General features: G+C 45.6%; 1 protein-coding gene across 1 annotated transcript in view; it reads left to right on the top strand.

Moving 5' to 3' along the window:
- Positions 1 to 18,064, top strand: part of DNAH9 (dynein axonemal heavy chain 9) — a 342,468-nt gene that overhangs the window by 316,948 nt on the left and 7,456 nt on the right. Inside the window, exon 68 of the mRNA XM_086686045.1 lies at positions 17,501 to 17,890. Coding sequence (XP_086542171.1) covers positions 17,501 to 17,890 — 390 coding nt within the window. The remainder of the gene's footprint in view (positions 1 to 17,500; positions 17,891 to 18,064) is intronic.

The raw sequence follows: 18,064 nt of genomic DNA on the forward strand, positions 1-18,064 counted from the left end.
CTGTATCTCAGCTTCTTTGCCCGTAGAACAGGCGTAATGGTCCTGCTTCATAAGGCTTTGGGGAAGGACTAAGTAAGTTGATCCACATAGAATGTTTAGAACCATCCCTGGCGTGTAGTAAGTACCCCCAGAGTATCAGCTGATGACTATTATGGCCCCATCGGGGGAAAGGGGAGAATTTTCACCTTTGACAACGTCAAGGTTGGATTGAGAGATCCAAGGTAATCGCACAGGCTCTTCCTACCTCTTGAGCAATGAAAGAGTCTGCTGTTTCTGCCCCCAGTGACTCAAACAAGTTTACGTACCAGCAGAGAACTGTTCAGGGGCCTGGCGTGGACCCCGACAGACCGTGCACCTCGATGACAGCTGAATGGGAGGGCAGGCTGCCGTTCAGGAGCTGAGAAAGGGGACTGCGGTCCGTTTACACTGGCACTTTCAGACGGAAGAGAAGCTGGCAGCGAATGCTCGGCCGGGCCCGGAGGTCCGCGGTGTGACCCGCGGCCTGGGGCGCGGCTCTTGGAGTCACACAGCCACGGTTACAACAGCCGTGCATCTTGTCACAAGTAGTCACATAGAAACTATGAGACAGCCTGCAAAATCTACGTTAGTGGGTTTTGGTTTTTTTTTATCTGTTCATTTCCTTCTCCCCACCCCTGCCTGCCGGTTTAGATGGAGGGAAACCAGGAGAAAGGACAGAAAGGCATGTCGAAGACCATATTTGGTCATGTTTCCAAATTACGTGCCAGCTTGTGATCAAATGAAACACAGAGTTTCATAGAACGGTCTCGAATGTGAGCAAGGCCTTTGCCTGTCACATTACGCAGGTCCGTGACTATGGTACACAGTCTCTCTTGGTAATTACCTCCAGGAGCTTTGCTGTAGCCTTAGCTTATCAAATCCGTGCAATTTGTGCAGTGCACTTACCCATCCATCTTCTAATCCATTCAGACGTGTTTCTTCCGAGAGCCGTGACTGGGGTTGGGTGAATCCCCGAGTGTGCCTGCGGGCAGAGGAAGGGGTGGGTGAGGACGTTTCTGCTTGCCTTCCCCAGTCTGGTTCAAGCACAGCTGACCGATGAGTGCCCTGGACAGGTCTCAGCACTCCATGCCGGTGGGTGCAGGGAGACCGAAAGGGGGGCCTTCCTCTCCAGAAGGAGCACACAGGCAGATCCCAACACAGGATGCACAGAGAGCCGTGGGAGGAGGGAAGGCCCCAGAGGAGAAGTGGCTGGAGGGGGCAGGGGAGAAACCGGTGGGGACAAGGAGAAGAATCTTCCACCGCTTCCAAAAGAGGAACCCTAGCCCTGCTCTAGGAGCTACCTGCTTTGGCCGGAGCAGACGGTCCACACAGGCGAGTAAGTGGGGTATGGTGAGTTTCGGAAGGCGGTGACAGAACACTGACCCACAAGCAGTCAGGACAGCTGTGCATTTGTGGCCTTTTCCTCCTGGTCCCTCTGTGAGCTGGAGAACACTTTTTTTTATTTTTTTAAGTTTATTTATTTTGAGAGAGAAAACGGGAGAAGGGCAGAGAGAAAGAGGGAGAGAGAGAATCCCAAGCAGGCTCCACACTGTCAGTGCAGAGCCCTGAGCGGGGCTCGAACCCACGAACCATGAGATCACGACCTGAGCCGAAGTCAAGAGTCAGACACTCAACCGACTGAGCCCCCCAGGCGCCCGAGAGCAGACCCTCTAAAACGCTGTCCTCTAAACCCAGTCTCATTAGGACAGGCCCCCAGACTGGCCTGGTCGCCTGTATCTTCAAGCAGCAGCCAGGTGATCCTTGGAATGAGCCGTCTGTGAAGCACAGTGTTAAGACAAGTAGGTAGAAGAAGAAGGTGGTGAGATCAGGGGGCGAGGGGATGGCGACAGAGTTCAGAAAGGGGAGCGACCTGATGGCCCAGGGGAGGGGCTGGCCGGGGAGGGCCCCGCCACACAGTGCGCATCTGCTCAGCTCCGGGCTTCCCCCCAGGACGCTGCTGGGACAGAAGACGGGCTCTGTAGACCGGCTCACCTGGCAGGAGATTCTGAGGTTCCCATTCTTGCCGTCCCCTTCTCTGGGACACAGTCACTTTAAAGTCCTGGCAGTGGTTCAGGAGGACAGAGGGCCACTCACGCTACCCAGCACACCCGACAGGCTCAGACTCGGCCCCAAAGTTAGGAGGGGGGTAACGTTTTAAATCATTAAGTCAATACTCATAGCATTTACGGTAGAGAAACTTGTAACCATTCACGACTGGCTGGATGGGAAGCCGGAAGGCTACCCAAAAAGTATCAGCTGAACTGAGAGGCACAGTACGCTAAGCCCGAGGAGCGGAGGGGCTCAAAGCGCAGAAGAGGTGGAGGAAGGTAGGGGAGCCGCCTAAGGGACGTCATTTTGCCACAGCCACGTTCCCAGAGAGAGGAACTGTCTTGGGGATTCACCACAGTCAGACATCTGGCTCCTTGGGGCGCCTGGGAGGCTCACAGTTTGTGAGCTCGAGCCCAGCATCAGGCTCCACGCCGCCTGGGATTCTCGCTCTTTCCCTCTGTCCCTGCTCCTCTCTCTCAAAACAAATGAACTTGGGGGGAGAAAAAAGACCTCTGGCTTGTAGCCATAACACAACAAAGAATTAGGTCTTGTGAGTACTCCAAGCTGATTGGCCAAAGGTACCGGCTCCCACTAACCAAACGCACAAAAGTCTGATGTACAAAACTCCCAAAGGCCAGTTTCTTTCTTTACAGTAACAGCTAGGTATAGCTTTCAAAGAGCCATGTACGGATGGCAGTGGGACCAGGAAAATCCTCTGCCTGGATAGAAAAATTACATGAGAAGCTAAATTCCTAGATCTGTACTGTCTACAGTAGCAACCAATGACAAGGTAGCACTTAAAATGTGACTGGTCCAAATTGAGATGTTCTGTTAAGCAGAAATGAAACACCGTATTTAGGAAAGAGGCTGGGAAGCTTGCCTCACCCACAGATACAACTAGGTGACACATCTGTGTAAATAACCCAGAAAATGGCCCGAAGACTGGCAGAAGAACCTCTACAACTGAAAGTAAAGAGGCCGCATCAAAGAGGGTGGGAAGGGGGAGAAACAGACCGTCACACTGGGAAGCACTCACAGCGGGGACAAACCCCCGCAACATCTGGCTTTGAAAACCGGAGGGGCCAAATTACATGAGTTCTTACAACCGGCGGAACTCAAAAACCTAGAATTTTAAAAATCAGCAGGCTCAGCTCTGGGAGAACCAGAGGCCAAAAGGAAACCGAGTCCCTTAAAGAAACAGGACAAAAGACAGCCTGTGCAGATACAACATCAAAGCAGGATTTTGAAAAATGCCTGGGAGGGAGAGTTATTTACTAATCTCCGAGCATGTCTGGAGGGGCAGAGATCCTAGGGAGACTCCCCCAGGAACAAAGGAGCTGCCTCCCCCGCCTTCCAGCATAAACCCAAGGCCACCTGTAGGAACCAGTGTAGGGACATTTACTACCGAAGGAACTTGTTTCCGCGGTATGCCACTGCCTCAGTCCTGCGCTGAGTCCCCTTCCCCAGGAGACCAGCGCAAACCTTCCTAAGACCACATCTCCCCCAGCTCGCGCACTTTGAGGATCCTCCCCCTCCAACCCCGCTGGCCTTAGTCCCGGGGGCGGGGGCAAGTTCCCTGTCGCAGAGGACCGACGCACAGGAGTAGGGAACAGAGGAAGCACAAAGGCAGTAAAATTAGCGATACCTATAAAAATCGTTCAAGGGATTCACAAGATCAAAGGATGGAGAGCATGACCGCACGTGCCTAAAACATGGGGGAGAAGGGGGTAAATATTTAGTGCTTTAGAAGGCGTTCAAACGGAAGCAGCCATCAACTTCCCATAGATGGTTATATGCAAAAGGTGTTACACACAAACCTAATGGTAACCGCAAGTCAGAACCCAGCAGATGTGCAAAAAATAAAGGGGAAGGAATCCAAATCTGTCTCTAAAGAAAGCCCATTTATAGTGAGAGAACAAGAAAGGAAGAACTACAAATACAGCCATAAAGTAACAAAATGGCAATAAATATGTACATACCTGTCAATAATTCTTTGCATGTAAATGGACTAAAGCTTCCAATCAAAAGACATAGGGTGACGGAACGGATAAGAAAACAAGACCCATCTGTATGCTTCCTCCAGGAGACTCATTTCAGATCTGAACATGTGTGCAGATTCAAAGTGACGGGATGGAGAAGCATTTATCCTGCAAATGGATGTGAAAAGAAAGCCGGGGTAGCAATACTTACATTGGACAAAATAGACTTGGAAACAGGCCGTAACAAGAGACAAAGAAGGACGTTAGATATTCAGGGGACGATTCAACAAGAAGATGTAACAATCGTAAATCTTTCTGTGCACCCAACATGAGGGCACCCCAATACATAAAACAATAACGCATTTAAAAAAGTAACCGAGGGGCGCCTGGGTGGCGCAGTCGGTTAAGCGTCCGACTTCAACCAGGTCACGATCTCATGGTCCGTGAGTTCGAGCCCCGCGTCAGGCTCTGGGCTGATGGCTCGGAGCCTGGAGCCTGTTTCCGATTCTGTGTCTCCCTCTCTCTCTGCCCCTCGCCCGTTCATGCTCTGTCTCTCTCTGTCCCAAAAATAAATAAAAAAAAAAAAAAAACGTTGAAAAAAAAAAAAAAAAAGTAACCGATAGTCATACAATAGTAGGGGCCTTTAACAACCCACTTACGTCAATGGAAAGATCATCCAAACAGAAAGTCAACAAGGAAATAGTGGCTTTGAAGGGGACACACACACACAAACACAAAGGGAAGGGGGGTACCTGGGTGGCTCAGTCGGTTAAGCGTCCGACTTCGGCTCAGGTCATGATCTCAAAGTTTGTGGGTTCGAGCCCCACATCAGGCTCTGTGCTGACAGCTTGGAGCCTGGAGCCTGCTTCGGATTCTGTGGCTGCTCTCTCCCTGCTCCTCTCCCACTCACACTCTCTCTTCAAATATAAATAAATTTTATTATATCAAATATTAAAAAAAATTGGGGGGAGGGGAGAAGGAAGACACATGGACCAGATGGATTTAACAGATATATTCAGAACATTCCATCCTAAAGTAGCAGAATTCACATTTTTTTCAAGTGCACATGGATTACACGGTAGACCACCTAAGTCTCAACAAATGCAAAAGGCTCGAAGTCATACCATGCATCTTTTCTAACCACGGTGCTATGAAACTAGAAATCAGCTATAAGAAAAGATGTGGAAAGAGCACAAATACATGGAGGTTAAAGGACATGCTACTAAACAATGAATGGGTCAACCAATAAATCAATGAGGAAAGAAAAAAATACATGGAGACAAATGCAAATGAAAACACAATAGTCCAAAATCTTTGGGATGCAGCAAAAGTGGTTCTAAGAGGGAAGTTTAAAGCAATACAGGCCTATCTGAAGAAGCAAGAACAATCTCAACCTAACCTTCCACCTAAAGGAGCTAGAAAAAGAAGAACAAACTATAGAAGGAAGGAAATAATAAAGATTAGAGCAGAAATAAACAAAATAGAAACTTTAAAAAAATAACAATAGAACGGTTCAGTGAAACCAGGAGCTGGTTCTTTGAAAAGATCAACAAAATTGATAACATTTTAGCCAGACTCATTTAAAAAAGAGAGAGAAAGAGCTAGAGGACGAAAATGAGATCATAAAGAGGAGAGGGCCTCCTGGGTGGCTCAGTCAGTTAAGCATCTGACTCTTGATCTCAGCTCAGGTCTTGACCTCAGGGTTGTGAGTTCAAGCCCTACGTTGGGCTCCATGGTGGGTGTGTAGCCTACTTCAAAAATGCAAAAGGAGAAATAAAAACTGACAGCTCAGAAATAAAAAGGATTATTAGAGAGTATTATGAAAAACTATATGCCAACAAATTGAACAACCTAGAAGTAATGGATAAATTCCTAAGAGCATATAACCTCCCAAAACTGAATCAGGAAGAAATAGAAAATTTAAACAGACCAATTATCAGCAATGAAATTGAATCAGCAATCAAAACCCTCCCAGAAAAACAAAAGCCCAGGACCAGATGGCTTCACAGGTGAATCTACCAAACATTAAAAGAAGAGTTAATATCTATTCTTCTCAAACTATTTCAAAAAATAGAAGAGGGAGGAAGATTTCCAAATTCACTCTATGAGGCCAGCATTCCCCTGATACCAAAACCAGATAAAGACATTACATAAAGAGAACTATCAGCCAATATCTCTGATGAACAGAGATGTGCAAAACTTAACAAAATATTAGAAAACTCAACCCAACAATACATTAAATACATCATTCACCGCAATCAAGTGGAATTTAATCCTGAAATGCAGGAGTGGTTCAATATTCACAAATCAATGAACATGATACTTCACATAAATAAGAGAAAGGATAAAAACCACACAATCCTTTCATTAGATGCAGAAAAAGCACCTGATAAAGTAGAACCTCCATTCATGACTGAAAAAACAAAAAACAAAAAACCTCCACAAAGTAGGGTTACAGGAAACCTACTTCAACATAATAAAGGCCATATATGAAAACATCACAGCTAACATCATCCTCAATGCTGAGAATCTGACAGCTTTCCCCCTAGAGTCAGGAACAAGAGAGAAACGGTCACTGTTCCCACTTTTATTGAATATAGTACTGAAAGTCCTAGCCACAGCAATCGGACAAGAAAAAAATTTTAAGGCATCCAGACTGGTAAAGAAGAAGTAAAATTTTCTTTTTTTTTTTTAATTTTTTTTAAACGTTTATTTATTTTTGAGACAGAGAGAGACAAAGCATGAACAGGGGAGGGTCAGAGAGAGGGAGACACAGAATCTGAAACAGGCTCCAGGCTCTGAGCTGTCAGCACAGAGCCCGACGTGGGGCTCGAACTCACGGACCGCGAGATCATGACCTGAGCCGAAGTCAGCCGCTTGACTGAGCCACCCAGGCGCCCCAGTAAAATTTTCAATATTTGCAGATAATATGGTACTATAGATAGAAAACACTAAAGGGGCACCTGGATGGCTCAGTTGGTAGAACGTGCAACTCTTGACCTCAAGATCATGAGTTCAAGCCCCATGTTGGATGTGGAGCTTAAAGATTAAAAAAAAAAAAAAAATGGGTGCTTGGGTAGCTCAGACAGTTCAGCGTCTGATTCTTGGTTTCGGGTCAGGTCATGATCTCACGGTTGGTGAGTTCAAGCCCTGCATCAGGCTCTGTGCCAAGCCTGCTTAGGATTTTGTCTCCCTCTCTCTGCCCCTCCCTTGCTTGCTGTCTACCTCTCTCGCTCAAAAATAAATAAATAAGCATTTGAAAAACAAAAATCCAAAAAAAAAAAAAAAAAGAAAAGAAAACCTTAAAGACTTCACCAAAAAATTACTAGAACTGATACATGATTTCAGTAAAGTTGCAGGATACAAAACCAATGTACAGAAATCTGTGGCATTTCTATACACTAATAATGAAGCAACAGAAAGAGAAATTGAGAAAACAATCCCATTTACAACTGCATCAAAAATAACAAGATACCTAGGAATAAACTTAGCCAAAGAGGTGAAAGACCGGTCATCTACAAACTATACAACATTTATGGAAGAAACTGAAGATGACACAAATGGAAAGACATTTCATGCTCACTGATTGGAAGAACAAACATTGTTAATGTGTCCGTCCTATCCAAAGCAATCTACAGATTTAATGCAATCTCTATCAAAATACCAACAGCATTTTTCACAGAACTAGAACAAACAATCCTAAAGTTTGTCTGGAACCACAAGAAAATGAGAAACAAAGCTGGGGGTATCACAATTCCAGACTTCAAGTTATATTACAAAACTGTAGAAATCAAAACAGTATGGTACGGGCACAAACACAGACACATACAGCAACAGAACAGAATAAAGCCCAGACATAAACCCATGATTATACAGTCAACTAATCTTCAACAAAAGAGGCAAGAATATGCAATGGGGGAAAAAAATCTCTTCAACAAACGGTGATGGGAAAACTGGACAGTTACAAAAGAATGAAACTAGACACTTTCTAATGCCATACACGAAAATAAACTCAAAATGGATTAAGGACTTAAATGTGAGACCTGAAACCATAAAAATCCCAGAAGAGAACACAGGCAGGAACTTCTCTGACATCAGCCCTAACAACCGCTTTCTGGATAAGTCTCAGAGGCGAGGGAAACACAAGTAAAAATAAACTATTGCGACTTCATGAAAAGAAAAAGCTTCTGCACAGCGAAGGAAACAATCAACAAAACTAAAAGACATCCCACTGAAAGGAAGAAGATATTTGCAAATGACATATCTGATAAAGGGTTAGTGTCCAAAATATATAAAGAACTTTTACAATCAACACTTAAATAATCCAAATTAAAAATGGGCAGGTGCCTGGGTGGCTCAGTCGGTTAAGATTAAATACCCGACTCAATTTCGGCTCAGGTCATGATCTTGCAGTTTATGGGGTAGAGCCCCATGTTGGGCTCTGTACCGTCAGCATGAAACCTACTTGGGATTCTCTCTCTCCCTCCTGCAATCACACGTGCACATTCTCTCTCTCGTTCTCTCTCTCAAAAATAAATAAAACCTCAAAAAAATTGGCCAGAAGACATAAACAGACATTTCTCCACAAAAGACACATAGATGGCTAAAGACATATGAAAAGATGCTCAACATCATTTATCATCAGAGAAATGCAAATCAAACCACAATGAGATATCACCTCCTATCTACCAGAATGGCTAAAATTCAAAACACGAGAAACAACAAGTGTTGGCGAGGACGTGGAGAAAAAGGAACCCTCGTGTACTGCTGGTGGGAATGCAAATTGGTGCAGCCACTGTGGAAAGCAGTGTGGGGGTTCCTCAAGAAGTTCAAACCAGAATTACCCTATGATCCAGTAATCTCACTACTCAGTATTTACCCAAAGAATATGAGAGCACTCATTTGAAAAGATATGTGCTCCCCTAAGTTTATTGTAGCACTATTTACAATAGCCAATTGATGGACCAACCCAAGTGTCCATTGACAGATGAGTGGATAAAGAGGATGTAGTGTGTGTGTGTGTGTGTGCACGTGTGTGTGTACATACACATATACACAATGGAATATTGCTCAGCCATAAAAAAGAATGAAATCTTGCCGTTTGCAACAACATGGATGATCTAGAGAGTATAATGCTAAGTGAAATAAATCTGAGAAAGACAAATACCATATGATTTCACTCATATGTGATACTTAAGGAACAAAGAAAAAAGAAACCAACGAAAGAAAAGACCCTTAACTATAGAGAACACACTGATGGTCACCAGAGGGAAGGGGGTGGGGGGATGGGGTCACTCTAAAGTGATGGGGATAAGAGAACATTTATCAAGATGAGCACTGAGTAATGTACAGAATTGTTGAGTCACTATGTTGGACACCAGAGACTAACATAACACTGTGCATTAACTACACTGGAATGAAAATAAAAGGAAAAATTTTCCATGAAAAAGTAAAAATAAATAAATACCATATTTCAATGATATAAGACAAAAAACATAAAATATCCTATTAATTTGTATATTAACTACATATTAAAATATTTGACATTTTACATATATTGAGTTAAATGAAATATATTATGAAAATTTAGTTCATCTGAGTCTTTTTAACTTTTTTTTTGTGGCTATGAGAAAATTTAAAATTACACACACCGCCCACATTTGTGGCTTGCGTGATACTGCGTTTGGACGGTGCCCTCTCTGGTGGAGCCGTGACCAGCCTAGACCCTGGGTAGGGCTGGGAATTGTTTCTGATTATTCAAATGTTTTTTTAAATATAGATTTTTTTTTTAAGTTAATTTATTTATTGTGTGAGAGAGCAAGCAGGGGAGGGGCAGAGAGAGAGAGAGAAGCCCAAGCAGGCTCCGCACTGTCAGCGCACAGAGCCCGATGCGGGGCTCGAACTCACAAACTGTGAGATCACGACCTGAGCCGAAATCAAGAGTCAGACGCTCAACCGACTGAGCCACAGGCGTCCCTGATTATTCAAATGTGTGAGGACGTCAGACTTTTTTCCCTAGGCTTTCGATGACTAATGAACAAGACCTGTTTCTAAATACGTGAACTATGCTCACACTGAAGTCCACCTTGCTGACTTGGACAGCTACTCGGTTCTTTGTGCCACTGTGTGCTGACTGCATGTGCAGGTCTGACGGGGAGCCTTGCTTTGGCCCTTCAACGACTTCCGGTCACCACTCACCGGGCAGCCGATGTGGCCCTCGTGCCTCCAGTCTTCCATCAGAAGACCCAGCTAGACGGGCTGCTGTCTCCCTCAGTCAGGAAGCCAGATGGGAAGGCACGCAGGCCCATATCGCTCCTGCTTCCCACCCCCCGCCCCCCGCCCATCTCCTCACCTCCTGTGTTTCATACAAATGAAAGCTGGTTGCAGAGACCACTTTCCTAGGGAAGGAAAAACAGACAGGAACGGGCCACCAAGGACAGGGTGCATCCTGTAGCCCCTCGAGAAGGAGTCCATGTTTTCTCTGTAAGCTGTCTTCTTGTTGACTCTTGACCTGTTAGCAAGTGAGTACAGATATCAGTCAGGGTCACACAGGGTGCAGGTGGGAGGAACTTGAGGAAATTGGGCTTGAACAAATGTAAAAAAAGGTTTCCGTATGACAGTATAGCTTGAGTCCTTAAGAAGGGCCCACTTACCCAGAGCTTGGCCACAGAAATTTGCTGTCTGACTCACCCCAGCCTCCACCAATCTAACACCTTAGGAAACTGATGTTTTCTTTTTCTTTTAAAAAAATTTTGTTTAATGTCTATTTATTTTTGAGAGAGAGAGAGAGAGAGAGAAAGCACAGGGGAAGGGCAGAGTGGAAGACACAGAATCCAAAGCAGGCTCCAGGCTCCGAGATGTCAGCACACAGCCTGACGTGGGGATCGAACTCACAAACCATAACATCATAACCTGAGCCGAAATCAGACACTTAACCGGCTGAGTCACCCAGGTGCCCTGGAAACTGATGTTTTCTCAACAGCTTTCCGGACATGCTATCCTAGATTATATATTTCCTCTTCTCCTAAGAAAAGGACACAAGTTACATTGAGTGAATTTGGGGCGAGGTTCTCCCTTTACTTCTCAGCTCCTGCTATGAACCTGAGTCATATCTACTTCAGCTCAAGGTCGTGGGAATACTGACTTCAGAAACCTTACTGCAAGGTGAATGGTTTCCTCTTTTCCTAAATTGTTCTCCACTCTCAAACTGGCACCACCTCAGAGACAGCACATTCTCTAAGGCTCTGTCACTTGCACATTCAATTAGCAAATGCAAAACCATCGTCAGAATGAATTAACACCATATTACAAGCAGATGTGAGAAACTTTTAAGAAAGCCAAGTTACGCATTTTATGTTCCTCTATCAAAACGATTCCAGATTTCCAAATGGTGTTAAAAATTAAGTATTGCATTTTTTTTTATTATAAGAGTTTATTTTTTTAGAGCAGTTTTAGGTTCATAGAAGAATTAAGAGGAAGGTACAGAGCTTTCCCACATACCCCCTGCCCCCGCACGCAGCCTGCCCCGCTAGCCGCATCTCCCACCAGAGTCGTCCATTTCTCACAACTGAGGAGCCCACACTGACTCATCACAATCACCCACAGCCTGTAGTGTAGTCTACACTGGGGCTCACTGTTGGTGCTGTACACCCCAGGCGTTTGGACAAACGCATAATGACATAACTGTGATATGAGACAGAAAGGGAAGAAGAAATGCAGTCCCTTCATTGTGCAAGCTTACGACGTGCACGCGGTTTCTGGGCTACAGTTCAGGAAAGAGCTCCACAGTTGTGCTGCACTGAGACATGCAGAGCAGAGCTCGTGGAGGCCACGGTGGTGGAGTCTGCAGGCCAGAGTGCCTATGGCAGGGAGCTGCCCAGACAAAGAGTCTCAGACATCTGCAGAGAGATCCCCCGACACTCTGCTGGCTGATGCTGTCTCTGCACATGAGTGAGAAAACTCTACCCAAGCTGGGAAGGAACCATGACAAAGGAGCAGAAAGAATTCTTGGAGCTCATGCAGAGCTGGGAATAGTTTGTGTTCCCACCAGCTGGAGCAGAAAGCAAGACAAAAACAGGAGGCATCAGGGAGGATTCTCAGAAGGGTAGCAACTCAGCAGTGGGCTGAACTGGACCCAGACTAAGACTGAAAGCTGCTCTGCACTCCCCCCGCAACAAAGCTGAAATGCAAGCCTCCAACAGATCCACTGATTTCAAGTAAATTAACTGCAGGCCACAAAAAATTATTTCCAGTACTATTTAAAGGAATACAGTGAAATCCAGCACTCAAAACTGTAAAATTCATAGTGTCTGACATAAACTAATTACAGGCATGTAAAGAAGCAGGAATATCTGATCCATATCCAGGAGAAAAGCGGATCAGTTGAAATGGAGCCAGCAATGGCAGGGATGATGGAATTCACAGGCAAGGAGGTTAAGAGCCAATTGTAAGTTTGCTCCGTATGCTGAAGAAAAAAGAGGAAAGTAAGCGTGATGAAGTACAAATAGAAGATAAAAAATGAAATTGACAGAGATGTAAAATACAGTAGCTGAATGAAACATGCACTTTGGAAGATTTGCAACTGATGAAAACATAGCAAAAGAAACTATCCGAAGTGAAGGAAAAAGAAAAAATACGTTAAAAAAGTAAACAGCACAACAGTGACCTGTGGTCTCATGGTCTAACATACAATAATTGGGGTCTCAGAGGACAGAGGTAAAGGGGAGAATCAGACAAAAAAAAATACTTGAAGAAATGAGAGCCACAGTTTTGCAAATTTGGTGAAAACTGCAAACCCACAGGCACAAGAAACTCAACAAGCCCCATGAAGAATATACCCAACAAAAACTCTGTAAAGGTAACTCATAATGAAGTTGAGGAAACCCAAGGGTAAAGCAGACGGGCTGAGGGGCAGGAGCGGGGCTGAAGTATATGCAAAGGAGCAAAGAGAAAAATGACAGCAGACTTCTCATAGGGAGCTATGCAAGCCAGAGACGGTGGAGAGAGATCCTTAAAGGACTAGAGGAAAAGAAAATGATAAACCCAGAACTCTTTGACCAGCCAAAAACAAAGCAAAAATTCTTCACAAAAGAAAGCTAAATACAAGCATGCTTCATTTTGTTGCATTTCACTCTACTGAGCCTTGCAGGTAATGCATTTTTTACAAATAGAGGTTTTGTGGCAGCCTCGCATTGAGCAAGTCTGTAGGTATCATTTTAACAACAACATTTGCTCACTTCATTTCTCTGTGTCACATTTTGGTCATTCTCACAATATTTCAGACTTTTTCAGTATTATATTTGTTATGGTGATCAGTGATTTTTGATATTATAAATGTAATTGCTCTGGAGTGCATAGACCATGCCCATTTAAAACAGCAAACTTGGGATGCCTGCGTGGCTCAGTCAGTTAAGTGTCCGACTTTGGCTCAGGTCATGATCTTGTGGTTCGTGGGTTCAAGCCCCGCGTTGGGCTCTGTGCTGACAGCTCAGAGCCTGGAGCCTGTTTCGGATTCTGTGCTCCCTGCTCCTCTCTCTGCTCCTCCCCGATCGCTCTCTGTCTCTCTCAAAAATAAACATTGAAAGAAATTAATTAAAAAAATAAAACAATAAAACAGCAAACTCAATTGATCATTGTTTATGTGTTCTGACTGCTCCATCGACTGGCCATTCCTCTGTCTCTCTCCCTCTCCATTGGCCCCCTGTTCCCTGAGACACAACAATATTGAAATTAGGACAGTTAATAACCCCACAGTGGCTTCTAAGTGTTCAAGTGAAGGGAAGAGTCACACGTCTCTCACTTGAAACCAAAAGCTGCGGGTGATTAAGCTTACCAAGGAAGGCATGTTGAAAGACAAGACAAGACATAAAGCCAGGCCTCTTGCACCAAACGGTTAGCTAAGTTGTGAATGCAAAGGAAAGTTCTGGAAGGAAATGCAAAGGGCCACTCTGGGGAACACACAAATGATAATAAAGTACAGCAGCCTTATTGCTGATGTGGAGAACGTTTTAGTGGTCTAGATAGATGCCCAAACTAGCCACGACATTGCCCTAAGCAAAACCCTCATCTAGAGCGAGACCCTAACTCCCTGCAATTCCACAAGGGCTGGGAGAGGTGAGGAAGCTGCAGAAAAGTCTGAAGCTAGCAGGGGTTGGTTCTGGAGGTTTGAGGAAAGAAGCCGTCTCTGTAACGTTAAAATGCCAGATGAAGCCACAAGTACTGAGATAGAATCCGCAGCAAGTTATCCAGAAGATCGAGCTGAGATAATTCGTGAAGGTGGCCACACTAAGCAACAGGCCTTCAGTGCAGACAAACAATTTTCTATTGGAAGGGGACGCCATCTAGGACTCCCATAGCTAGAGAGAAGTCAAAGCCTGGCTTCAAAGCTTCAAAGGGCAGGCTGACTCTCTTGTTAGGTGCTACTGCAGCTGGTGATTTAAGTTGAAGCCAGTGCTCATTCACCACTCCCAGAATCCTAGGGCCCTTCAGAATGATGCTAACTCTACTCCACCTGGGCTCTGCCCGTGTGGAACAACAGAGCCTGGATGACAGCACATCTGTTTACGACACGGTTTACAGAGTATTTTAATAAATAAGAAAGCAGAGTGGGAACACTTCCCAACAAATTTTATGACGCCATAAAGTACTATGAGAAAAACCAAAGATACCACGAGAAAAGAAAATGAGCCTGGGTGGCTCAGTCAGTTGAGCATCCGACTGTGGCTCAGGTCATGATCTCACGGTCCGTGTGTTCGAGCCGGCATTGGGCTCTGTGCCGACAGCTCGGAGCCTGGAGCCTGCTTGGGATACTGTGTCTCCCTCTCTCTCTGACCCTCCCCCCCCTCGTGCTCTGTCTCAAAAATAAATAAACATTAAAAATTTTTAAAAAAGAAAAGAAAAGAAAAGGGGGAACAAATACTACTCATAAACCCAAATACGAAAATCCTTCACAAGATGTTGGTAAATGAAATCATACAACATAAGAAAAGGATAACACATCGTGGACACATGGGGTTCATCCCAGGACTGCAAGGCTGGCTTTAACGCTGAAAACTCAATCAATGGAGTTCACCGTATAAATGCACTACATAAGAAAACCACGTAATCCTCTTCATAAAGGAAAAAAAAAGCATCTGGCAAAATTTAACAGTGAATCTTGATTTAAAATATCAGAAGACTAAGAAAAGAGACTTTCCTCAACAGAATAAAGGACATCTAAGGAAAACTTATCGCTCTTAATGTTGGAAGATGATTTTTTCCCTCTAAGTTTGGAAGGAAGCAAGGATGTGTGCCCTTATCACTTTTATTCTCGTTGGAATGAAGGTCTTAGATAGTATGATAAGGCAAGAAAAAGTTGCACAGATGGGGTCTCATAAAAGAGAAGGTTTGATCATTTACTCTTTCCCTTTGCACTAAATTTACTTTTGAGACTTAATGCTATTTTCTTAAATAACCAGCTGCTTTTTGGCAAACCTTACTAATACCTAAATTACCAACTACGTATAACAATGAATTTTCACAGAATTGAGGGCATGAGGAAGACACTCTGTCTCAGAACCTTGAATCTGGCTCAAATGTGCGAGGAGTATTTCGTAGTCTCTTTTCAGAAGTGTCCTCTGAAGTAAAGAGTCCAGGAAAAAGAACAATGTTTTTTTGTTTCAACTTCTGTTCGTGTCAGAAGACCCTTGGGGAAATCTACCAGGAGGAACTTTTGTTCTCCTGATTTGGGTGTGTTTAGAAGCGATAAACCTGGAGGGTAGACATGGGACGCTCATACCTCCCGTCGGACCCGGGGGGGTGGCCTCGGAACCCTCGACCACAGTCTTCTCTGGTGAGCCACCCCCGTGAGGCTGAGCAGACACCTGGAAGGAAATCTGTTTTCGGTCGCTGGAATATGATCTGTTTACTTGAGGGAAAAGCATCCATGATTTGGGCTGTAGTCATTCGGGCTGGCCTACCTGGCACTGGGCTGATCGGGATGTTTAGTTCTTGTATAAAATATGAAGGTATTTATATCTGAAAATAGCCCAGCCGCTCGACTCCAGGGCAGAGAGAGTAACGGCTACAGTCTCTCTGTTAAGTTCATGAAGAAGTTCAGGGGTCAGAGGACTAGTTTCTAGCTGTCACTTAGGACCCGAAATATGTTCACCTTTAAGGGAGGCATATTTAACTTTTCTTTTTTAACAGTTCCAGGAGTTAAATGGTCATAGAGTTACATGGTCCAGTCTCCCATCCCACAGGCAAGGGGACTCGGGGCGCAGGGAGGCCCGTGTGACATTTTAACGGTCTGCACTTAGGGTGAGCCAAGCTGTCTCAGTCCACACAGACTTCTATAATTGAATTACCAGACTGGGTGGCTTATAAACAACAGAAATCGACTTCTCCCAGTTCTAGAGGCACCAGCAGATTTGGTGTCTAGGGAGGGGCCGACTTCCTGGTTCACAGCCAGCCATCTTTTTTCTGTGTCCTCACAAGACATAAGGGGCGAGGGGGCTCTTTGGGGTCTTATAATAAGGGCACTAATCCCATTCATGAGGGCCCCACCTCATGACCCAGGCGCCTTCCAGAGGCCCCACCTCCTAATACCATCACACTGGGGGTTAGCATTTCAACACGGAAATTTGGGTGTCGGTGGGGAGGGCACAAACATTCAGCCCATAACGCGAGCCTTGTCGTGTACCCTAACCCCTGTGCAGAAACCACTACAATAGAGATGGGGTCTTTTAGAAATTTGGAGGGGCACCTGGGTGTCTCAGTCAGCTAAGCATCTGACTCTCGATTTCGGCTCAGATCATGATCTCGTGGTTCGTGAGTTTGAGCCCCGCATCAGGCTCTGTGCTGACAGTGTGGAGCCTGCTTGGGATTCTGTCTCCTGTCTCCTTCCCTCTCTCTCTCTCTCTCTCTGCCCCTCCCCTGCTCGCTCACTCTCTCTCAAAATAAATAAGTAAACATTTAAAAAAAAAAAAAAAAAGGAAAGAAATTGCTGGAGATCCGTGTCATAACCAAAGTTACAAAATCAAACCTAATGATGGTTTTCGGTTTTCGACGTAACCTTTCATCTAGCAGTTGGAGGTGGGTTCCTTCAAGTTGACTGTGTATCTCCTACCTTGATTCTGGGGGAGATCCTTGATTTGGGGGGGACACAGATCATCCAGCCTCGGGCCTCTCGTGCTTCTGAGCTGCGGGGCCCGCTGCAAAGGCGGGAGGAGAGCCAGCACCCAGGCTTTAGGGTAGGGAACCCACAGGTGGTCTGAGGTCCGCAGTGGACGTCGACTGCTGTCAGTACATAGGTGTGGACTCACACACCTTGCAAACCAAGTATTAGGGACAGTCGTGGCCACCACTGTGGGACTCATCTGTCTGCCTGTAGGCCATGAGCCAGTGGTCCCTGCGGCCGGTTGTCTCCAGGGACTTCCTGCCCCCTCACTCTCTCCCCTCCTGCCCCTCGCCTACAGGGGGAGCTGACCATGACCAGCGACATGGAGAACTTACAGAACGCCCTGTACCTAGACACGGTGCCAGAGCCCTGGGCCAGGCGAGCCTACCCCTCCACGGCAGGCCTGGGAGCCTGGTTTGTGGACCTCCTCGACCGAATCAAAGAGTTGGAGGCCTGGATAGGAGACTTCACCATGCCTGCCACGGTGTGGCTGACAGGCTTCTTCAACCCCCAGTCCTTCCTGACCGCCATCATGCAGTCCACGGCCCGCAAGAACGAGTGGCCACTGGACCAGATGGCCCTGCAGTGTGACGTGACAAAGAAGAACAGGGAGGACTTCAGGAGCGCCCCTCGGGAGGGGGCCTACATCCATGGCCTCTTTGTGGAAGGCGCTCGCTGGGACGTACAGGTAAATCTTGGGGTGGGACACCCTCTGTGGGCTGATTAAATTACACATTGCCTCCACAGAGGGTGATTGTGCAAAGGGGATGCCCTGGACCTTCGGACCTGGGTGGCCTTTCCTTGAGGCTCTCAAGGCACTCTCATGCAGCCAGGGACGGTGCGGAGAGCACAGGCTTTGCGC

Source organism: Puma concolor, chromosome E1 (genome assembly GCF_028749965.1).
Source record: "Puma concolor isolate L17-30 chromosome E1, mPumCon1.1.hap2, whole genome shotgun sequence".
Lineage (NCBI taxonomy): Eukaryota > Metazoa > Chordata > Mammalia > Carnivora > Felidae > Puma > Puma concolor.